Source organism: Pelodiscus sinensis, chromosome 3 (assembly GCF_052426305.1).
Source record: "Pelodiscus sinensis isolate ZL-2025 chromosome 3, ASM5242630v1, whole genome shotgun sequence".
Classification (NCBI taxonomy): Eukaryota; Metazoa; Chordata; order Testudines; family Trionychidae; genus Pelodiscus; species Pelodiscus sinensis.
The window spans coordinates 196,902,074-196,926,615 of record NC_143054.1 but is presented as its reverse complement, the minus strand read 5'-3'; the positions used below and the strand labels follow the sequence as shown (position 1 = coordinate 196,926,615).

The 24,542-nt window shown below is 46.5% G+C and overlaps 1 protein-coding gene across 5 annotated transcripts in view; it reads right to left on the bottom strand.

The window, feature by feature from the left end:
* The window catches only part of SLC24A3 (solute carrier family 24 member 3), a 347,553-nt gene that overhangs the window by 39,268 nt on the left and 283,743 nt on the right, over positions 1 to 24,542 (bottom strand). For 4 of the 5 annotated variants that reach the window (XM_075925773.2, XM_075925771.2, XM_075925775.2 and 1 more), the window contains 5 exons: positions 16,383 to 16,457; positions 11,134 to 11,159; positions 9,383 to 9,436; positions 7,440 to 7,585; positions 134 to 294 (listed from right to left, as the gene is read on the bottom strand). In XM_075925773.2, coding sequence (XP_075781888.2) covers positions 134 to 294; positions 7,440 to 7,585; positions 9,383 to 9,436; positions 11,134 to 11,159; positions 16,383 to 16,457 — 462 coding nt within the window. The remainder of the gene's footprint in view (positions 1 to 133; positions 295 to 7,439; positions 7,586 to 9,382; positions 9,437 to 11,133; positions 11,160 to 16,382; positions 16,458 to 24,542) is intronic. The other variant, XM_075925774.2, reaches the window with a different exon arrangement.

Genomic DNA, 24,542 nt, shown 5'->3' with positions numbered 1-24,542 from the left:
CTCAGGCAGATGAGGAAGTCCACCAGAGTGCAGAAATGCCTGTCAATCTGCCTTGTGTCCGAAGCCGTCCGTGGGAGTAGGTGAGCTCAGGCTGGACCTAGACTCAGTCTGAGGAGCAGGGCCGAACACGTACCTCGTTGATCAACATGCGGCTGGCCATGGAGAGACGGGTCTTGGGAGGAAAGTGGCTGGTTATCATGATCCTGAGTCCTGCCTCGGAGAAGGAGAGCTGGTGTGGATAGGCAGACAGCAGCTCGTCCACCATGATCACGGAGGCTTTACGATGGAAATTCCCTGCAGAGAGTGAACAGGGAAAGGGGTGAGGTACCATATTTGCTGGTCCAGTGGCCCCTCTCAGAGTGACTCAGTGCAAGCGTTTGACAAACCCTCCCGCTCTTCAAAACTAGCCGCCCAAATAGTCAACTCCGCATTAGCGCAACATGTTTTCCATCTTTTATCTCATTCCGCATACCACCCCATCGGACAGCGACCCTTTCCTCTCCACCTCCTCGCCCGCCCGGGAGCGAGGAACCATTTGGCACGAGTGGCGCAGGAGAGATGGCCCCCACCGCACGCTACGTGGTTCTCAACAGGCTGAATTCAGTGAACTATAAAGATGAGATGTGTGGGCCCAGGGTGAGAGACTCAACTTCAGACAGTTGCCTCAAAAGTGCCTCTTTTCTCATTCCATTTCTCTCCTTGAGCAACCGGATTTTGAAACAAGTCTCTCCCCGAGGCTTTGCATTGCAAAATCTAATCTAGTCTCAAGGATTTATCACACACTCGGAAGTGTAAGTGCCCCGCTGCAGTAGATGCCTTCAGTTGCTTAGGCCCGTGGTACTGGCTGCACTGGTCCCAAGAGTATAATCTTTACTTATAGGAGGAAATATCTACTGGGGCAGGCGGCTGTGGCTGTGTATCAGCTCAAGGTTCTGGTATCCCAGGGCAGTGCGCTCACTGCTGGAAAGAGGCACCAAACCTGGCAGTGCGTGAGGCCTAGCTGTTCTGTGATGGCCATGTGCCTGCTGCTGATCCAATGTACAGAACCAACCCTGAGTGGCCAAGAGACAGGAACATGCATTGGGGCACTAGTTGTGTACCACATGCTTGAGGTCAAATCCTGATCCCTCCGTAGGGTTGCCAGATACTTTCCCAAAAAATACCAAACATGGCAAGGGAAAAATTGGCTGAGCAAAAACAAAAAAAACCCCCAAAAAACCCCAGACAAAATAAGGGTCACTGTGCCTTTAAATTCCAGCACTACATACTCCTCGCTCCCCCTGCCAGATGCGGCAGGGGAGGAATGTCCTAGGAGGCCTTCCATGTCCAAGACAAGCAGAAAATACCGGCCATTTTAGATATCCGGTATTTTCTGTTTTTTTTTACCGGACAGAGGCCACAGATACAGGACTGTCTGGGCCAATACCAGACACCTGGAAACCCTATCCCTCAGAACTCCAACAGCAACATCCCATAAGCCACCTGGGGCCAGGATGTTCTACATTTGTACAGATCCTAGTAACACAGCCGGCACTCAACGTGCAACCACAATACGTTATCCTATTGGTATGGCCACAGAGGACAATATGTTCTCAACATTAATTCACCGAGTTTCCTTTGTTTTTAATGAAAATGGCTCTCTGCTATGACCATGTGACCTAAAGGATAAGGTGTCTGACTTCAGATCTGGTGAGTGAGGGTTTGAGTCCCTGTGTTTAATAGGTAGCAGATTTAAAACAAAAAGAAGTATTTCTTCACATAAGGCACAGTTAATCTGTGGAACTCCTTGCCAGAGGATGTTGTGTAGACCAAGACTATAACAAGACTCAAAAAGGATTTAGATAAATTCATGGAGGATAGGTTTATCAATGGCTATTAGCCTGGATTGTTAGGAATGAAGAGGGAAAAATTGTTATTTTTATTCTTATCTAAAGCAACATGGCTGAATCATTGCTTGAAACTTCTGAAGAGCTTGTACTTAAAAAATGGCACTTGTGAGAAATGCAGCAGGCCCATGGGCCTTTCCATTTCCTGGCAGAACTCAAGAATTAATAAAAATTGTTGAAAAAGGTTCCACGTGGTTCAAAAAACAGAAACCGTTTTTTGAGTCTCTTATTTCAAAGTGTCCGGATAAGCAGAGGCTCACACAGTGACCGAAACCTGAGACCCTTGCAACCGAATTGCATTCCAATGTATTATTTGTGTTACTGCAGTACCTAGGCGCCCTAGTCACAAACCAGCTCCCCTAGTGCTGGCTCTGCACTTTCCAAACACAGAAGAAAAACACTGTCCCCGCCCCAAAGAGTTTACCATCTAAGCCGGTAAAGAGTGTGGTCTGCCTGCAGAGTAGCGCAGAAAACAACACTGGAGATTTGCAGTCAGCAATTTCTTGGCCACTAGTGGCCAATTGCCAGACAAACACTGAAACAATTTTCACAAAGTGAAGAAACTTCTCTTCTGTCAAATGACTCGTTGTAACCACAGAGTTACAAATCAAAAAAGCTACCCAGCCATGAGAATTGTAAGGCAAAAAGAAATTATTTTTAGAGATGCGTGCGTAAACAAATCCGTAACTGAAACTCTCTTATTTGCGTTAGTAATCCTGTCATCAGCTGTTTACCTGAATGACTAAGGCCTGGTCTACGCTGAATTTTGTTTCCAGACTGACAATGTCAGTAAAGGGTGTGATTTTTTGGAAGCGATGATGGTAAAAGCCCCAACGCAGACACCAATATTGCTTATTTCACTTCCTCAAACCAGAATAAACTATCGTGGCATACGTACCAGTATGTAACAGGGTTAGCTGAAGTATTCCCACGCATGTGTGGAATGAATTTTGTTATGTGCACCAATATGGAGGTGATATGTCACACATCCCCTTCATATTGGTACACATAAAATTCATGTGGTAGGGGTGGGACCAAGGGGTTCAGAGTGAGGGGACTGAGGGCCGGAGCAGAGGTGTACTGGGGTGAGAGGACTTCAGCTGGAGGTGCAGGCTCTGGGGTGGGGCTGGAGATGAGGGGCTTTGGGGCACAGGCCTGCCTGGAGGCTACAGGAGGGAGAGAGGACTTCTCCCCAGCTTTCTTTCCCCACAGCAGCGCCTCCCTAGGTGCAGCTAGGACAAAACCAGGCTCCCTGGCCATCATGGCACTCAAGCCAGGCAGGGGGATGCGTGCCATGATGACCAGGGAAGGGACGTCTATCCCCCAGCTGCGGCAGGTCCGGGCTGGGGCTGGGTTTAGGTCAGGCACCCCTCCCCCAAACGGGGCAGGTCTGCCAGGGCTGGGTTCCCTCAGAGCCTGCACGGCACTTGCAAGGATGCTGTGCAGCTATGCGGCCCTGCAGCTTACAGGGAATCAGAGGCGTAGCGAGGGTCGATGGGGAGGGGGCAGTTGCCCCCGGGCGCCACGCTAGAGGGGCACCAATTTAGTGCCCCTCTACTCCCCTTGTCATCCCTCGGCTCGCCTGCTCCTCCTCCGCCCGCCGCCAGCTGAAGCCTCCTCCTCCATCTCTGCCAGCGGGTTAATGTGTGTGGGAGCGTGGCCCCAAACTGGAGGGGATGGGGGAAGATGCAGTACAAGCTCCACCGCCCCCTCCTCCCAGGGGCGGGCTCGGCTGTGGGCCAGGTTTGGGGCCCCGCTGCACGGGGTGGCGGGGACAACAAATGTTACCTTTGCCCCACGGCGCATAACACCCTTGCTACGCCTATGCGGGAAATTTCAGTCAGCTGCCTCTGTAGCGCCCCCTCCTGGTCTGTGTGCACGCACGGTAGGCCAAGGGGAGGAGGGTCTCTCCAATGTTACCCCAGCATTTCCCCTTTCATGTAGGGCCCAAAGCCAGTCCAAAGTTGGAAAACAAAAGTCCCCTGGAAGGGGGGTTTCCTACTCTTGAGTGCAAATAAACTTAAAAATAGTCTCCTCCGTCCAGACTTCAGCTGGGCCCCCTGTCTCCTCCCTGAGGAACTGTCTCATCCTACTCGAAAGCCAGCCCGCGTGGGGGAAGCTAATGAGCCAAACAGACACAGTGACGAGTCTGCCTGCGGTATGTTGTGCATGTGTAATGCTGGCAGACCCTGGTTGTCCGTGGGTGGAATCGAACCTGGGACCTCAGCGGTTGAGCCCCTGCCGCATGAGCTAAGAGCCAGCTGCCTATTAGCTAATGCTGTAGAGCAGACTCCTTATCCCCTCTGTAAATGGTGTTGGTGCTGCTTGAGTGCACCAACCAGCAGGTGTGTGGTTACAGTGGCACTAGGCATAAGCAGACTAATCAATTGCTTAGGGCCCCAAGCAGCTGCAGGGGGGCCAGGATTCACTTTTTTGTAATGGTTGTTGTGAGGGGTGGGGGCAAAATATCCCTGCTTAGGGCTCCAAATAGGCTAGCACCATTCTACACGGGAATAGAAGACCTGCAGCATGGCAGACCAGAGCTGGGCCAAGTACGGCCCGGGGGCCGGATCCGGCCTGCCGAGCACCCTGCCTGGACCCTCGGGTGCACCCAGCTGCCGCTGCTCTGCACGGCGGGGGGGAGGGGGGGGGCTCTGTGTGATCTCCCTGCCCCCAGCCTAATCCGCTGCGCCTATAGGCTGGAAACAACTGGCCAACAAGAATTGATCCTAGCCAATGTCTCAGCTCCTATTGGCTGGAAACAACCAGCCAATAGGAGCTGAGAGACTGGCCTGGGGGATGGAGACAGCACAAGCCTCTTCCATCTCCTGGAGCTGAGAGCCACATGGAGGGAGCAGCCTGCAGTTTAAAGCGATCTGGGGCAGCAGCAGGCAGGGAGCCCAGCCTGCCTTGGGTAAGTGCCTCCCAGCCAGAGCCTGCCTCTAGCACCCCTGCCCCTCCCGCACCCCCACTCCCTGCCCCAGCTCACCATCCAAACCCTCTGCACCCCCCTGCCCCAGGTCACAACTCCATCCCAGACTCTGCACCCCCTCCTCCCCCAGAATCCTCTCCTGCACCCAAACACCCTCCTTGACCCTGCACCCCCATCCCCTGCCCCAGGTCACACCGCTCTCCACCCAAACTCCCTCTCAAACCTCACACCATCTCCTGCACCCCAGTCCCTTACCCTGTGGCCCTTCTGCACCCAACCTCCACCCTAGACCCCGCATCTCCTCCTTGGCCACTTTCCAAAATCTGGGGAGTGCCCCCCTCCCACCAAAAATGATTGCCCATCCCTGGTACCCCCACCCTCCTCTCTCCTTGAGTAAGGAGCCCCAGTCCTCTTTCCCAGAGCTGGCTTATAATCAAACACGCCCTTATTATTCTCCCTGGGAGCCAGGCTTGCTCCCTGCAGTGGCCTGCAGCTGCTCTCTCAGGCCAGGTATTCTCCGCCCTGCATACCTGGAGCCTTCTCCTCCCACACAGGTTTCCTTCCTCAGGGACCAGGCAGGAGTCTACTCTTTCTTTCACTAAGTCCCCAGGCCTAGTCTGGGCTAAGCACACCACCTCATTATCTCCTCATGGACTATGATCCACCTACAGAGGAGAGCTGATCCTGTCACACATGGGGTTGGAGCCTCGTCGACTCGTAAATGGGACCACTGCTCTGAGTATACTGGCACCGTTAAGTGTCAAAACTGCTAAACACAGACAAGGCACAACGGTTTTCCAGACCCGGACTCCTGCCTTGAGACTCTCTTCTTCCCAATCCGGGATGGGCTGGTTGACTGTGACTCCCTGACACGTGTTCTGGGTTCAGGGGTTCTGCCCAGCTCACATGAGCACAAGTGTGTGGGGTCAGGGCTTTAATGATGTAGTCAGTTCAGTCCCTGTTATCTCCATTTCTATAGTTTCTAGTCCATTGTTTACAGCAGTGGCGCGCAACCTTTCTTCCTTCGCGACCCCCGAGTAGCGAGGGTCACCAACGGCTGGGCCCAGCCGCCAGTCGACCAGATCAAAGCGCCGCAACCCCCCAGGAAGACAGCCGCGACCCCTTTGGGGGTTGCAACCCATGGGTTGCGCACCACTGGTTTACAGCACAAAGACCTTGCCACGGAATGTCCACTGATTCTGTTTGTTTGAAGGGTCTGTGTGTTAGGAAGTTTCTCTTTGTTTCTGCAGCTCATCAAGACACACAAATCAGGAGTTTCAGACCGTGTTCCCTGTAAGCTGAGTGCTTAAGGCAACACCGCCCAGTTGATTAGCAGAACACACAGCCGGCAGCATGTGTTTTTATTGGTGGCGTGCAACCACACATGCCTCAGTGCACATAACAAAATTTAGTCTGCACATGGATGGAAAAAAAAGTAGAGGGAACATTGGTTTCAGACACAACACAGGCCTTGTCTACAAGAGAAAATGGCACCAGTTTAACCTAAAGTATGAATTTAAACCAATTTTATTAAATGGGTATAACCAGTAGCTTTTTTTTGTTTGTTTCCGTCAGATGAGAATAGGTTTAAATTAAATTGAAATAAGCTCTTCAGAGCTTGTTTACACAAGGGGAGTAACACGATAGGATGTAAAGTTAAAGCACCATAGTTATACCACTGTAACTCTTCCTATAGGCACCTTGTCCTATAGGCACCTTCCTATAGGCACCATTAGATTAGCCTTTTTCTAGTTTGGAAAATGTTAAGGGGGAAAAAAAACCCCAAACAAACTGCTCTAATTCCAGGATACTGTATCCACGGGAGTACTCATTTTGGTACAGCAGTTCAAGTACAGCAGAGCACTTACACTGGCATAATTGGAAATATCTCCCATGTAGACAAAACCTGATTTGGAGCGAGGGAGTCCACACACAGGTTTGTAAATGTAATGGGCCAGACCCTTAGCTACAGTAAATTGCTGTAGCTCCATTTAAACGAACGCCAGCTTGCACTAGCTGAGGGAGGAACTGAGATGAGCAGCAGCAGTTCAGATTCTTGAGCAGTCTTTTAGCCAAATACACAGCTGCCATGTGTACAAAACGAGAAGGAAACCCCCAGTTTGTAGCATATGCACAGCTCCTGGTCTGCAAGTCCGTTCTAGGGCTCCAGAAAGGAAGCGGATGAGTGACCCCTGCCTTCCTTTAACTGCCAGGGGTCAGGAGACAACTTCAGCTGTTTTCCTGCTGCTGTGTCGGAGGGGATGCTCTGTCTCTACTGTGCTTACTGGAGGGTGACTGTAATTAGAGCTTCCTATGCAATTCTAAGCTGCATCATTCGTGTAAGTGTTCTGACTGTGCATATCTCCTGGCACACTGCCCCAGCAAAGGGAACCCCAGACTAAGAAGTTTTAGGGAGGGCACTCTTCAAGAATAGGACGTACACAGCTGGAAACTGTCCTGTATCGACACTGCCATCTGGCGGTGCGGGTTTCACACAAGACAGATCTAGGTTCCCTTTTATCTCAATCCCTGACAACGCAGAACCATTCAGTGCAGCTTAATCACTAGCAAATGTGAAGTGAGGATTGTTCAGAATGATGCAAACAAGTAGCGTGACTTACTGGAACAGTTACCTTTCTTTAGCAATACCACCGTGGCATCACAGTTGCTATTATCATCCATTTCGGTGTTATTTGCCAATCCATTCACCATATTCGCAGCATTTTTGGTCTTCCTTTCAAAGCACTGTCGTATAGAGGCATTAAACCTATGCAAATAAAAAAAACTGCAGCTGTGTCACCATTCCCTATACACCGCTTTCCTGCCAACCCTTCTTTTCTCAAGGCTGACCACGTGTAAGCAAACGATAGCATCCGAGGGTGCATCTACACACTAGTGTTATTTCGGTATAACTGATGATATTCTGAAATAACATAAGGTGTGTCTACACTGCAAGCCGTTACTTCAACATAATGTCGAAATAATAGCGAGCTGGAGGACTTCTTACTCCGACTTCTCTAACCCTCATTTCATGAGGAGTAAGGGAAGTCGAAGGAAGAGTGTTCTTCCTTCGACTTCCTGCTTTGTAGACAGTGCCAAAAGCCGAATTAAGCTATTTTGACTTCAGCTATGCAAGTGACGTAGCTGAAGTTGCATAGCTTATTTCGGCTTTAGCCCTGATGGGTAGACGTGTCCTTAGGGCAGGGAAGGCCCTGTGGTTTTAAAGCCATCTAGCCTTAAGAACAGCTCACCTCTAGCTTAGTTACATGCAAAACAGTCTCTGGCTATGTCTAGACTACACTGATCTATCCGAAAAAGGTACACAAATTGCACTCTGCAATTTCTGTACCTTTTTCCAATATTTTTTTGGATGAGGCTTTTCCAAAATTTGGCCCATCTACACTGGGCCAAATTCCAAAAAAGCCTCCTCTTTCAGAAGATCCCTTCTTCCTCGTGGAAGAAGGAAGACAGGGCTTCCGAAAGAGCTCATCTGCTCTTCCTTAAAAAAAAAAAAAGCGGAAGAGCAGATGCGTACTCTGGACGCGGTGGAGTTTTTCTGGGATGCCTCCAGTATCTCGGAAAACCCCCGTAGTGTATACATAGCCTCTGTGTCCTCAAACACGAAAGTCCATAAAACATGTGTAAAAAAACATCCTCAACTCTAAAACAAATCTCTCTATATATTTGTATTAGTGTCCAGGATATTTTTAACATACATGATACAACAGAGTATTTTTAAAACATATATTAGAACATTGCTTTTCAAACTCACTGTAAAAAGTATAATGCCTGTTCTGGGTCTAGTAATTCAGGGCTGAATTATGCCAATACAGGGCATCCCCACTATAAGTCGCCCTGGTATGCATCCGTCCCAAACTAAAGTCATTGACGCTTTTTATCTCGAAATAGGGTATTTCGAAAAAGAGGCTGGCTGTGATTATGCAAATGAAGTACGGGAAATTCAAATCCACGCTTCATTTGCAAGTTCATTTGTCTGTATTTGCATTCCTCTCTCGAAAGAGGAATGCAGTGTAGACGTACCCTCAGAATGCATCTAGACTGCAAGTTTCATTCGAAAGAGAGCATCCATACCTCAACACCGGATTGAAAAAGCCATCTGCTTTTTCGAAAGAGCGCGTCCAGGCTGCATGGGCGCGCTCTCAGAAGAAAGCCTTGATTGCGATTCACAGCGTGGCCGCCAGGGCACCTGTGCTTTTTCCAAGTGCCTCTTCTTTTGAAAAATGTCCCTGTTCTGCATCCACACAGGCCTTTTTCAAAAGAGCCCTTTCTCGTCATTTGAGGCTTACCAATGTTGAAAACCCCCTGCATTCTTTTGATTTAATTTAGAAAGAATGCGATTGCGGTGTGGATACAGGTGACGTTTTTTCAAAATAACAATGTAGTCTAGTCATACCCCATGTGATGGGAGCCAGCAAAGTCCTGGGGCCATGTCATTAGAGAAACTCTTCCCCTCCTACTGCTCTTGAATTACCTTTGCAGACTCAAAGTACATCACAAAGCAGAGCTGGGCATTTTAAACAGGCCAAGGGCATATGTGACTTACTTCATGATCAGGATGTAAATGACGTACATCAGCACTAGGACCAGGGACTCCCACCTGCAAAGAGAGGCATATGAGGGACGACTCATAGGAGAACAGAGAGAGATCACCTGTGCCTGACAGCACTCCCTGCCTCAGTCATCCAATAAACCCCCATGGAAACATTCAGCACACTGGGCCGTGTACTGCCTGTCAAAAGGGGGCGGTAGGAAACAGGTTGTAGACAATGCTCTGGGATTCTAACTGCTCCTCTGATCCCACCTGGAAAAAAAGACGTAGCTTGGACATTTTGGGAAGGACAGCCCGTGTCATGGATGCAGCGGAGTGGGACCACTTTGCACAGGGGTGCACGTTGACACAGGGTGCAAAGCAATGGAGAATCAGGCCCACTAAGTTCCCAGAGCTGGCTTAAGAGGACGACGGCTGCTGGCCGAGGGGAAGCAGCTGTTCTCTCCAGCTTCCTCCCCATGCCGCTGCTGCTACCCAGCTGAGCCAGCAGTCCCTGGACAGGCAGCTTTGCACGGTTCACACTGCTAGTTAAATGGGATGCCATGATTTGTTTAGCAGTTTCTACTACAAAATAAAGGGCACTTGCATTAAAATTACACAGCCCCTGGCTTTAGGTACTCCTCACTATAGTCATGACATTCTCTTTTCCTCCCCTCAAACCAGACCTTTACATTTTGTGACAAGCCCCTAGTCCCAGCTATAAGCATCCCCCACAGTTCTATACAATACGACTCATTTCCTTTGAAAGAGAGTTGTGGCTTTTTGATTGCTCAGATTTAGCACCGACCCTCTTAATTCATCTTCCTTGTTTTGAGAGCCCAGCACTCGGCTTCTCTGTTGAAAGGACACCGCGAAATCTCCTTTGCCCTCAAATTTAATTTTAGTTTAAAAAGAAAAAACAGCAACAACAGCAACAAAAACTCTGCAAAACTGTAGAAACGTCTCCATTCAATTAAAAGTAAACACCCTGGGGGAACAAGTTAAAACTCCGCAACTCCCTGCAGTGTTTGCAACCCAAGCATTACAGAAAACCTGACAATGAAAATAAACTGACTATGAGCAAAAGTTAAACTGCTTAACATCATTGTCCAATCTGAGGGAGACGCAGCAAACAAACAGAGGAAGCAGCGGAAAGTAAATTAGATTTTTCCATTTTCAGCGGTATTAAGCTACATTGTTATCAATAACATAGGTACATGATTTTTAACTGGCCTTTGTCCTTTTCATGCTCTCTCAGGTCACTGTGTTTTTAACATCGCTCTTACAAAGATACATTTTATTCCATTTCTTTGTACAAGTTCAAACATTTGGACAAACTTAGAGAAGACAGTTTCTAATGCTCATGTTTCATGGCATTTCCCTCTGGCTTTCACTGCCCCTTGCCAGTCACTGTGACCTCACCCTGGCAGCAGACCTGTGACTAAAGGCCATGCCGTATGGCCAGTTTGCCCACGTAGACAGCACTTCCTCTGGGGAGCGAATGTGGGAGGACAGAGGGTGCAGTTTGACACTGCTGCCTCCCTGCATCAGGGGAGGCTGTGAATGAACCTCTCCTGGGCATTCCTCCCTAGCTCACAAAATGAGTTATGCCAGTCCACCTGATAATTGGGTTTCCTGCGGAGCAGGAAATTGGAGCCTGAATTGCTCTACAGAATTTTAGCTTTCCCCACACTCATTAACCCTGACTTTTCAGCAATATAATCAGACAGTGACAAGAAAGAAATTAGACAGCTGGATACACTTACCAAGTAACGATTTCATCATAAATAAACTGTGGGAAATAAAAAAAAGGCACGTTATCCATGAAACGTGACAGCGTACATGACAGCTGAAAATACCCTGCTACCTGAACATGCAGCAAAGCACATGAAGTTATGGGAGAAACCGGGTGTCCCATGGAAATCATGATATAAACATATGCCTTGGGAAGAAGGGCGGTTCCCCATCAGCTGATATAAATCAGCACACTCCAGTGAAGCGAATGAAGGCTACATGTGTTTTATACCAGCTAAGAATCTGCTGCCAGGGTCTGATTTTCAAAAGTGTTGAGCACCTGCCATTCCTACTATACAATAACACCGCACAAAGCTTTTGGGGGCAAGGAATATGTTGTTTCTCCAAGTGTCAAATCTTCCCAGATAACAATAACATCATGTCACAAAGCGGTGACACTGGACTTTTTAAAGCAGAAACTTAAGGGTTAGCTCTTCCCAGTCACCACTAGATGGCACTCACGCTCCGTCGCTTATTTTCACCAGGGCCTCTGGGCGAGCAGAGATGTGAAGGAAAGAATGCCAGTAGATACCCCACTAGTGATGGTTGGAGGTGCCAGTTTTTCCCCACACCAAATGGACATCTTCAGTGCCGGTTCCTGTCACCCACAACTACAGGCTTCATTTCAAAACTGTTTTCAGGCGGTGGCATGGGTATGGCATTGTAACGTGCCGTGACAGGATGCTGGGAGAACACAACGCCAGGAGGACAGCTGTGCCGCGTGGAGTTGCCTGTCCTGCCAAAGTGCCTGCTTTCTCCAGCCCTCCTGTTCTGCTGGACACTTACATCATGCGGCATATTTTATCTTACCAGACAGCTAGGAAAACGGCCTCCTGGTTTTTACCCTTTAGCTCGGTGTCGCATTTGTTAGAATGTGGCCCTGACAAGTCTCCAGCGCTGCATAGCCGACATGTTGACAGCAGCGTGGGATCAGGGGCATCATCCCAAAACAGCTGAGTGTCAATGCACTGCCACATCAGTGCCAACGCTGGGCCGTGAGCTCCGCAGCCTCAGGCCACAGCCACCCTACAACCTGAGATCCCAGGAAATCCCTGGCTGGTGTTTTTGGTTTTAACTTATTGGATGGGAGGGAATGTTTAGCTCAGCTGCTCTAAAGCTTCATGGCTTGTTATTTGCTCTCCTCTGTACATGGCATGAAGACATGTGGTTTCATTAGGAAAACGCCATGCAAAAGCACTAGTATGGTACCAGAGAACAACCCAGGGAAAAGGAAACACTCTCTTAGCCTGAACACTCTGTAAACAGCAAGCCTCTTCATTTGCAATGTAATCAGTGACATTACTTATCAGATGATAAAATGGCTGTGATATATTATGAACATCACAGGTTATCGCTCACACTCACCAGGCTTTGATATGGCAACAATAGTTGTGGTGCAACAGGACACAGAAGCACACACACTCACCTCTGTGATTAAAAAGGAAAATAAGCTGTAGGCCACAGGTTTTGGCCTAACAGTTTTGACAGTGGCCCACATCTTCTAGGGCATTTAGGTACCTAACACTTATAGAAATCCACGGGAGTTAGGAACTTAAATGCTTCTGAGGATCTGGGCTAGTGTCCCTTTAAAATTCGGAAGTTCTGAATTTTTTCATCTTAAGGCAAGCCGCAGGCTAACTTTGACATAGTTTGAGGAATTAGATGTTCTTTTGCCAACCACTAATTAAAAGAAGGTCTGGGTGCAGTTTTTATTTGGAAAAAAGAGTTACAGAGCCAACTGCTCAGCCGGTGTAAATTAATCCATGCCAGTTTACACTGGTGGACCCTAGATTCTTAAGTGATTTAATGTTAGATCCCTAACTTTAAAATACTCAATATGAATGGGAACATATTTATTTTCCCACAGACCATATATGGTTAGCGAAAGCCACGATGGAGCAGTCACAGCTAGGAGATCAGCACCATCCATTTGTTAAAAGAACAAAAGATCATAAACGATGCTAAAAGTTAAGCATGAGCCTAAGGCTAGGTCTACACTATAGCCATTTGTAGGAAAAATCTACGCAAATCGCGCTCCTTAATTTGCATAGCTTTTTCTGATTGCTTTTCCGGAAGAGGCTTTTCCACCATTTGGACCCATCTAGACGGGGTCAAATGGCAGAAAAGACTCCTCTTTCGGAGGAGCCCTTCTTCCTCATAGAACAAGGTATACAGGGCTCCTCGAAAGAGCGCATTTGCTCTTCCGCAAAAAAAAAAATTGGAAGAGCAAATGTGTTTGTTCCCTGGACACGGCAGAGTTTTTCCAGGATACCTCCGATATCCCGGAAAACCCCCGCTGTCTAGATGTATCCTGAGTCCCAATTAAGTCAAAGGGACTTACATGTTTTGCTGAGTAGGGATGCACTTAATGTTCTTAAGTCCGTTGTTGAACTGGGATCTGCTTGGACATTTCTGGCTTTTATACATTCCTGTCTCAAAACTGACAATAATTGTATGTTTTAACCCAAGAAAATGTATTTTCTTCTTTCAATGTCCAAGAAACTCATTTTATCTCATAGAAAAAAAATGTCTGAGGGAACATTCAGATGACTGGTAGAGGAAGACTGATCAGTTATAAGTAGAACTAGCCTGCATTGGTATTTTGTGAAATTTTCCACTTTTCTTCACTATGCCATTAATCTGGTTATTTTCATGGTTAATGTGAAATAAAGGTTCGTGTCAACATGCCCGTATCTGGGGAAGGCAGGAGAGGGGCTGGTTCACTTCAAATCACAGACCATCCACTAGAATGAACTATGTCATTATTGTCTGTCCATAAGTCACCCTGCATGGTGGGGAAAAGGCCGGGCGTGGGCCTGAAGACACTGCCTTGTCTCAGCTCATCTTATGGGAATGTGCTGAGGCCGAATTCCTTCATGCATGTACATGCCTCGCAAACGGAAGGTGCTACCCAAGTGCAATTTGTGACGAGTGCAATTTCACATATGCTGAACGGCACTAAGAAAGAACGGTTGTATGGGAAATCCTCGCCTCATTGAAGTAAGTGGGTGTTCTCCCTTTTTGATTTCGTGGTCCTGCATTTTACTCTGGAAGTTTTGTGCCAAGGAGGTTTTCATATTCCTTCATAACTGAGTAACACTATTTAACATTCAGGCATTCAATGCTATAGGACAGAGCATGTGAGGGTGCAGCATGTGTAACCAACCTGATGCAACATCTCAAAAGTTAAGAAATGAAAAGTTAAACCACCTAGCGGGACATGCTCTTTACTCCTTCACTCAGTGGCACTTACCCCCCCCACAACACCATAGACCACAAACCCCTCATTCTGCTTCAGTGTGAGGCTAGATTTCCCTCCACTCCCTTCCCTGAGCTATCTACCACCAAAGTAATCACAGCGAGCATCCTTTTGGGATAGTTCTTAGGCATCACCCACTTTCTTCTGTGGTAGGAGAGGCTGGAAGGCAAGCATCCCCCATGGGGCAGGGTTAAGGTGATGGTGTTTTCTTTGTCAGGTGGTTGTCTCTAGGGGGAGATGGGGGTCTCAGAAGGGAGGAAGGCAGGCTATGTATTTTAACAACTGAACAAGAGCTACCACCTAAACCTGACCCTGTTTGATCTAACAAGGTATTTTAATGCCCACTGAGAAAACATCAAGTAGAGGGGTTTCTACATGACTAACGGGATAAGGGAAATTCTCAAAATGAAGGCGTATCTCCCCGTTCTGCCATTTCCCTTTAGATGCATTTAACAAATGGCTATTGGCATAGCCCTATTGATAGCAAGGAGCTGCTGAGGCCTGGGAAGGAGTAAAAATATCCGAAGACTTTGGAGTGAAGAACAGGACTTTTGTAGCTCTATAGCCACAAAGAATAACCCTCCATGTAAGACATAGCTAGGGAGGGAAGAAAGAAGGAACCAGAACAGAAGAGTAGTGTATACTTTATTTATAGGCAGTTTTGTTTCATGGTCTGAGTTTCTAGCTACATACCCAATTAAAGGAACACGCTAGATACGACACACAAGGTATGATTGTATCAGGCCATTGTTAGGATGCCGAGAAGCAGCCAAAAATAAAGCTGTCATTAAAGACCACTGGGAAACTTGAAAAACCTCACCCACATCCCAATTGGTTTGCAACTCTCCTGCAAACGAAGCACACAATCCAAACCCGATCAGGTGAGAAGCAAAGCAGCTTTCTACAACCACGCTTCCTCTTGGATTAAAAATAAACAAATGCATCAATCAAACATCTGAAAATGTTGCATATGTCCTTTCTGCCTGTGGGAGGTAATTTTTTACAATATATGGGGTGGTTGGTTTATTGTTCAAAAGCCACTTTCTCGTGCTTCATTATTCTCCAGCTGTGGAAGTAACAAAGCAGCTTTTGTTTCACACATCATTCCTGTCATTGGCTTTTATTCCTGCACCGGAGTGGAGGTATGAATCAGATTGAAAACAAGCTATTTTTCATCAATTGCAGAAGGCTGACCTTGCAGCGCTGAGATTGCAAAGCACAAACAAGTTGAGGCAAACTCTTTTCTGGGAGTCTCAAGGGGAGGGACGAGCTATGAACATGGAATATGTACCCAGTATGCAGGCACATGCATACGGTGAAGGAAAATACAGCCAGGAAACTTTAGCGTTGCCTAGTTACAATCACACAAATTCTGGAATTGCAAACATTTCTCTTCTCACCGCCATGCTTACTTGACCTTTGAAATATATTAAAGTGAATATGAGAAGATCCCCATTGCTCTGTCCCCAGTTTGGTAGGGGTTGATTTATTTTAGGCTGCATGTCCAAGATGACCGTGATGTTATAGAAGGAAACAAACATGTAGATTTGCTCTGGGAAACTTCGCTTTTGTTATTTCCTGATTTTGTGTGAGCCTGGCTGAAAACGTCACATGTAACTGCAGCCGTTTTTACATTTCCAGTCTTACGTGAGTATGGCTTCCCTTTGCGGCCTGGCTTTCAACAAGTCTGAGCACTCACATTTCTCGCTGCACAGGATGGGAGCTGAAAAGGGTTAATTGTTGGATGTCAGGCCATTGAGTGGGGAACCTAAGGCTTGGGGGCTGGATGCAGCTTCTGGCTTGCCTGGATCCGGCCCTCGAGGCTCACAGTTCCCTTCCCCTATAGTATTGGGGCGCGCACCCTGGTGACAATCCCGATGTGGCCCACAGGAAAGAATGAACTTTTCTACACAAGCCCACAGGAGAGAATTAGCTTTTCTATAACAGCCTTCAAAAACTTACCACAATGAGGGCAACAACAGAGAGTGTGTAGTAGATTGAATCTCGCAGCAGACTCCACGAAGACAGCGCAACCACCTGAGAAAACATGTAGATAAGGAGGAGTGAGCCGGGCTCTCATCATCACAAGCCCTGTATGTCCACAAGGAGGGACTGTCACGTCTTAGTGCAAGCTGGCCCACTACTCTTCAGAGGCACAAAACCCGAGGCGATGAACTGAATTCTGCCCTCAGTTACGTCTGTGCAGCACGGGCAGATGGTGAAGCTGTACTCTCCGGGACAGCTATGTGAGTCCCTCGAGTTAGGGCGTGTCTACACTAGGAAACTATTTCGAAGTAACTAAATTCGAAATAATAACTCCCAAAATAACAAAATCGAACCAGTGTGTCTTCACTATAGGGGAGCCTTGAAATTAGTCCCAGGCAGGCTCCCTTAACGTGGACCCGCTACCTCGACTTAGAGCCCCAGGGAGCACCGGGGAGTAAACAGTTCAAAATGCTCTGGGGAGTTGTTATTTCGAAATAGCAGCAGCAGAGCATCCATACTACCTTTATTTTAAAATGACTATTTCAAAATTAGTGTTATTCCCCAAAGAAAGCAGGAATACAGATTTCAAAAAGAAACAGCCTGTTATTTCGAAACAACAGGCTAAGTAATGTGGATGCTCCACTTATTATTTTGAAATAAGGAGGGTTATTTTGAAATAACTCCCTAGTGCAGACCAGGGCTTAGGCTATGTCTAGACTACAGGTTTTTTTTTTTTTTTTAAAGTGGCTTTTTTTTCTAAAAAACTTCACCTGCGTCTAGACTGCTGCTGCGTTCTTTTGAAATTAAATTGAAAGAACGCGGCATTTTTTCCATTTTATGAGGAAGAACACCTCTTTTGAAAAGAGCTCTTTTGAAAAAAGACGTTCTTGACCACAAATAGGGCTTTTTTGAAAGCGAGCATCCAGATTGCCTGGGTGCTGTCTTTCAAAAAAGTGTATCGCCTTTTCGAAAAATTTGTGTCTGTCTAGACGATCTCTTTCAAAAGAAGCTTTTTCGAAAGATTCTTTTGAAAAAGCTTCTTTCGAAAGAAGCATGTAGTATAGTCGTACCTTTAGAGAATTCACTGTGAGGTCAGGGGTTGTATTAAGGGCAGGACCTGTGTTATACCTCAAGCTAGCAGTGCCGTGAAGACGAGCCTTAGGAAGAAAAGGACATGCAATTCACTTTGAACAGAGGATAAAACAGGATGGCTGCCTAGTTCCTTCCACTCAACACCTTTCAAAGGTTCAGCAATCGGAAGTAATTTGGGTCACTGGGGGCCAATTTAGACAGGAACTAGGATTGGGGAAGAGAAAAGCCACTGAGTAATTCAGTCCTTGACTTCATTAGCGAAATCTTAAAAGGGCAGATTAAAAGCAGTCACGGGGCTGTAACATCTACAATCTGCTAAACTCTGCTCTGGTTTTTTTTACAGCCTAGGACGTCCCCGCAGCTGTCTCCTCAAATCTTTATTTTCCATTTCTCGAGTGTAACTTCAAACAGTCTGGGCCAGATCCTTCGCTGGCGTTCATCAGCACTGCTCCGGAGAAGTCATTGGAGCGGGGCCCGTTTACACCAGCAATCTGGTGCCCAGCCACTTCCTCAAGTCATGCTTGTGCAAGAATTCAATCTAATCCAACAGCAGCTTCGTTTTCATCCTGCCGCACCTAGACAAAAGGTCCCATTGCAGAAAGCTGAAATAAACCAGTTCCCCAGCGTTCTCTGGTATTAACCCTGACATGACTGGCATTTGTCAGGCTTTAAATAGTTTGAAAAGTCATACCCGAAAGTCTCTTTCCACGGTGACTCTATAAGCAGGTGTACGTGTAATTTATGCTCAGGTGAACGTTTCCTGACACTGCCCGAGCCATGTAAAGAACCTGTGTTTTAAATGAGAAGTGGGGTCATGTAGTTGGAGGGTCAGATGAGATTTACACCAGCGGAGCTCTGCCTTCATGCACACGCGTATGTGCACGGCTGCAGGTTATGATGGAAAAACCTGAATTCTAAGTCCCTAGAGGTATGCTCCTAAATCCAGATTTAGGCTCCGAGATAAGTTTCTCCATCATTTTCTAGAGCTTCCTTGTTGGATGTTAAGTTTCCATTTTTATAAGAAGTTTATAAAATTAAATTTACTCTCTTAACTTTGTTCTTCAGGGCTGCACATTTTACCCCTTTAACCACTGATGTTTCTTGAAGATGGGGTAACATTTCTATCATTTGCCAAATAAAAAAGTGAGTGCCGGAACTGACATTTAACAAATGATCACCACGTCACACAGGGATAACACCTGACTCCACTGATTCCCAAAGATTTTTTTGGGTGAACTCCTTGGCTGTGTCTACACTGGCAAGTTATTCCGGAAAATCAGCCGCTTTTCCGGAAAAACTTGCCAGCTGTCTACACTGGCCACTTGAATTTCCGGAAAAGCACTGACGATCTAATGTAAAATCATCAGTGCTTTTCTGGAAAAACTATGCTGCTCCCATTTGGGCAAAAGTCTTTTTCCAGAAAACTGTTCCGGAAAAGGGCCAGTGTAGACAGCTGAGATTTGTTTTCCGCAAAAAAAGCCCCGATCGCGAAAATGACGATCGGGGCTTTTTTGTGGAAAAGCGCGTCTAGATTGGCCACGGACGCTTTTCCAGAAATAGTGCTTTTCCGGAAAAGCGTCCTGCCAATCTAGATGTGCTTTTCCGAAAAAGCTTTTAATGGAAAACTTTTCCGTTAAAAGCATTTTCGGAAATTCATGCCAGTGTAGACGTAGCCCTTATGTAAGCTTCACGGGTCCAGCTCAGCCTGGAATCTGAAAGTTAAGCTGGCTTTACTTTGCTCATGGGTTGTCATTTGTAATAACAGCCTGGAAGGTCCAACATACTCTCCTATACAGCTATGCTGTCCCACAGATGCTATGGGATTTCTGCCCCACAGCACATCTGAGCAAACCCATTAACTCCTGGGGGATTACAAACAGGCAGAATCTGTATTACTGGAGATGCTTTAAAAGCTGGAAAGAACCTAGCTGGATTTCTGATGCCAAGTTGAGTGGCACCCATATAAGGAATTGGGCTTATACATGGAGTTCATTTTTCACATAGGTCATGGCAAATCTACACTGCTATTGTGAAGTCAAGCCAAGATTTTTCTCCATCTAGGTTGGGAGTGGGGATGGCACAGGTTACAGCAGATTTATGACTGCTGATAACCCCTCCATCCCTGTACATTCTCTTCAGACCATATATGGCTCAATTCAGTTTCCTTTGTGCAGCTGGAACCTGCAATGGGAATGGGGTGGATCAGAGAATCTGGCCCTATATTTCTCTGCAAGGTGAAGAATTTCATTACAGGGCTCAGCCGAAGCGTAACTAAGCCATCGCAGATTGCTCAGTTAAAAATAAGTGACTCTCCTTGTCTCTTTATGGCCAACCCCTAAAGAGTTATTGTGGAAAACGTAAAGGGCTGTTAGTTGCATTTTGAAACCTTTCACAGGCTGACACATACATCTTAATATATCCAAGAGACAACTTAATTCCTAGTGTTGCCAGTTAGGTTATGCACTGCAACCATAGTAACCACAGCAATATAAGCACCAACTTGTCAGTCCACCCAGCACGGAAAAGTTCCCCTCGGGGACTGATCACAAATGCTCCTGCAACCCACATTTGGCTCAGCCGGGCCAAGTGTCCCATGGTGAAGAAATCTTTGGCGAGCAATAGCGAGAGTAAGGACAGAAATGATATGCAGAGGAAAACTCCAGAAAAAGGAAAACAGGAAATAGTTTTTCTTTTCTTTTCTTTTCTTTTCTTTTCTTTTCTTTTCTTTTCTTTTCTTTTCTTTTCTTTTCTTTTCTTTTCTTTTCTTTTCTTTTCTTTTCTTTTCTTTTCTTTTCTTTTCTTTTCTTTTCTTTTCTTTTCTCTACAGTGCAGGTTTTTTATCTTGAGCTTGTAGACCTCAGTGGTCCAGGAATCGAATTACAGGCAGTCCCCGGGTTACATGGATCCGACTTACATCGGTTCCCTACTTACAAACGGGGTGAGGCAAACCCGCACTAGCTGCTTCCCCTCAGCAGACCAGGGAGACGCGAAGATAGCGCCCGCCCCAGCAGACCAGGGAGATGCGGAGCGGCTTTTCTCAGCAGACACCTCAGATTGAGAATAAAGGACTGAGGGAAGTGAGGTGTGGGAGAATAAAACTGAGCTCTGGAGAAATGTTTGGCTAGAGTTTCCCCTACAATATGTACCAGTTCCCACTTACATACAAATTCAACTTAAGAACAAACCTACAGTCCCTATCTTGTACGTAACCCGGGGAATGCCTGTAATGATCCACATTAGCCCAAAGACCCACAGTAATGTGAATTCATTGTTTCATTGATCACAGTGCTATCTATTCATATTGAAACAGTATGATAGAGAAATAGTTGGTTTTATACACATATTATTCTCAAAACAAAATGACTGAACCATTATTATTTATCAACTACAACTGGCTAAGCATTCTGATTGGCTAATAATTAAATCACGTGGGCATGATTACAATAACTACACTGGCATGAATTTCCGGAAATGCTTAAAATGGAACAGTTTTCCGTTATAAGTATTTCTGGAAAAAGAGCGTCTACACTGGCAGGCTGCTTTTCTGAAAAAGCCCTTTTTCCAGAAAAGCGTCTGTGGCCAATGTAGACGCGCTTTTCCGGAAAAAAGTCCCGATCATCATTTTCGCGATCGGGGCTTTTTTTGCGGAAAAGACTAATGTACTGTCTACACTGGCCCTTTTCCGGAACAGTTTTCCGGAAAAAGGACTTTTGCCCGAGCGGGAGCAGCATAGTTTTTCCGGAAAAGCAGCTGATTTCTTACAGTAAATCGTCAGTGCTTTTCCGGAAATTCAAGGGGCCAGTGTAGACAGCTCGCAGCTTATTCCAGAAAAGCGGCTGCTTTTCCGGAATAAGTGGCCCAGTGTATACACAGCCGTGATGTTTTAATATCACGTGTTGCAAAGAGTCACAAGAGACACATTAAAGAGCCATTTGTGGCTTGCAAGCGTCAGGCTGAGTACCGCTGCTTTACACTGCTCAGTCATTGAATAGAACCCTACAGCACAGGAAAGGAAGATGCACAAGGCATGACAGCATTTGCGAGGGTGGGAACTAATTAGCAAGAAAGGAAGACATTACTTCCAGCTACAGCCAGACCAGGGTCAAGACTCTCCTCTTTTTAATTACTGCTGCCAAGACTACAAACACATTGGACCCTGCTGACAAAGGCTATGTCCACACTGCAGAGTTTTTTCGGAAAAACGGCCATTTTTCCAAAAAAAAACCCTTCACTTACGTCCACACTGCAATTGTGTTCTTTTGAAAAAAATCGAAAGAACAGGGTTTTTTTTTCCTGACATTGGTAAACCTCTTTCCACAAGGAAGAAGTCTTTTTCGGAAAGAGGTGTGTGTGGATGGGGAAGAGGGAGTTCTTTCGAAAGAAAAGGAAAGAGGAAAAAGCACAGGTGCCCTGGTGGCCACTCGGTCCACAGTAATCACAGCTGAAATGTGAGAGAGCGTCCATTCAGTGTGGAGGCTATCTTTCAAAAAAGCAGATCGCTTTTTTGGTGCACTTTTGCTGGGTAGACGCTTTTTTTCTGAAGATTTCTTCCAGAAAAGCTTCTTCCAAAAGAAGCCTGCAGTCTAGACATAGCCAAAATCTCTGATCAAGTGCGCACAAGCACACACACACATTCTGATATACAGCCCCCATAGGGCCGATGTCTCAAAGGAGTCTGCTAATGTTTTTCCCTTTGTAGGAGGAGAAAAGGAAGAAAGAAAATTGAGACAGAGACAGAGACAGAGGGAGGGGTAGAGAGAAAAAGTGAGAGAGAACACTTAGTTTACTGGGTTCCCCTAGCTGAGATCTAGTGCACAGCACTAAAGTTTAGGTAATACTAGTAAAGCAAAGCCCATGAGTATGGGAGAATGCATGTACAATTAACTATGACTACATGGACATAGATTTTAACATGTAAACCAGGGGTGGACAATAATTTCTGATGGGAGGTGGGCTCTCCAAGAATTTGATATGTGGTCCAGGACTGCACTTCTTCTGGCTAAGAACTGGTTAAGAACATGATCCTTCCTCTCATAACCCCCCTCTCGGCCCACTTGCGTATCTTATCATTCACTATAAGCCTGTACCATACCCAGCACAAAAGGGCTGTGATCTAGTTGCCCTCTAGGCACTGCTGAACTATAATAATAATAGCAATCCATTTCCCACTGCACGTGGTTGGATAGCTCTCTTCCCCCAATTCCAGATTCAAGCCACTTCCCCACTGCTAATCGCAGGCAAAACAAGAAAGGTGATTGCGTCAACAAACAGGTTCTTTAGAGAAAATGAAGGAAAGTGTACTAGAGACAGGTCCCGCCGTGACAATGCTGCCGAAAGAGGGGAGATCCAAACCAATCTGTCCCCAACACTAGGTCTGTAGAGGCAGAGCACAGCTCCAATACAATGCCGCGCCCTGGACAGCTCCCGAGACAGGAAACGTGACCATGGCATGCCTCCTTGGAGCAAGGCAAGGATGGGAGAGTCTACTTGTCATTATTATTTGTGTTACCCTAATGCCAAGTGCCTCCAGTCCTGTCCCAGGCCTGCGCTAGGTGCTGTACAAACACACAACCAAAAGGTGGCCCCGTGCCCCAAAGAGCTTACAATCTAAGCGGCAGTGAATTTAGATTTGTCCTCGCCTGCCCACAGGGCTCAGCAAGAGCTGAATTCGGAACCCCCCAGGGAATGTCCCCCGCTGTGTATGGCCCTACAGAATCCTTCATATAGACCCCGCAGCATGCTAAACTTCATATGAAAATGGGGGGAGGGGCAAATCTACCCACGAAGCAGCAAATGCTGTTAAAATGCTGCATCACTTTCAATCCTGTCCTGAACCCTCCCTCCCCGCCTTTTCCTAAGGAGCTTGGAATAAAGAGTTAGACCCCAGACTTTTCAAATTCAATTGCACAGCAACCATTCTGACAGTTAACGTGAGCAAAGTTGCAACAGTGGTTCGGGTTTGGAAGAGTACGTTGGGAAATCTTTACCCTGCAGGTTGGTTTTAGGATCGTTAATTGCCCTGCTAATAATAATTAGTAATATTAGTGATGTTTAATTCTACGTACGCCACGCAAATATAAATGGCAGCTGTACTGGTGATAAACATCATTAACAGTCCTTAATGGCCTTATGCAAATCCAAGCAACAGTCCAAAGAGGAGAAATCACAGCTGCTCAGTGAATCCAAGCAGAAAATTAAAATATCTACCTGAGACGAGTGGTGCTTTTCCTGACAGCTATTTGTTGAAAGAAGTAACAGCTTGATTTGACACAGTGATACAATGTCTGGAAGAAGGCTAGGCCCCTGCAAACTAGACTGTACTGTTAACCAACGTGATCCAGTGGGCTGCTATTGGACCTGTGCCCAAACTTCTGCTGAACAGCTCAACTTTGCAGCAGGTTTCCTACCCTTATTGTTTTGGGTGGAAATCACGTAAAAAACCATTTCACAGGCATTTCACCCAAACCCAGGCCAAACGGGGTAGCTCCTGCTGAGCATTATTAGGTTTGTTCAAACCTGGTTCTCCAGTTGTAGGTGGGGATTAAAACCAATCCAGGAAGGAGAACAGACTTCAAAAGTTGCTTATGGATCCTTCATACCACTCAAACGCCATGGAGCTTTGTGTGCAAAGTGAAGCAAAGAAGAGCACAATCTCTCAGGGCCCTTTGCCCGTGTCTCTCCACACATGAAGAACCAACAAGGCAACACTGTTGTCCAGAAAAGAGATGCATTGCCATCCCCTCCACTGCTGACTGGGCTCTGAGAAGACACGTAGGGGTAAATTAGAGCTAAATAATAGCACCGAACACTGAGAGCCAGGACTGGTGGCTGTAAACAAACTTTATGGGACCACGGCAAACTTGGCCACACCCACGATAAGTGGACATCTGGCTCACTAACATCACGCCGGATCACGGATGTTGCCGGATCAGAGAGTGTCGGACAAGACAGATTCAACCTGTCTCATTTTTCAGGTGGAGAACTAGAGATGAGACATCTGTCAAACCACTATGCAAATGCAAAGCAGAAGAGCTAAGAATGGCA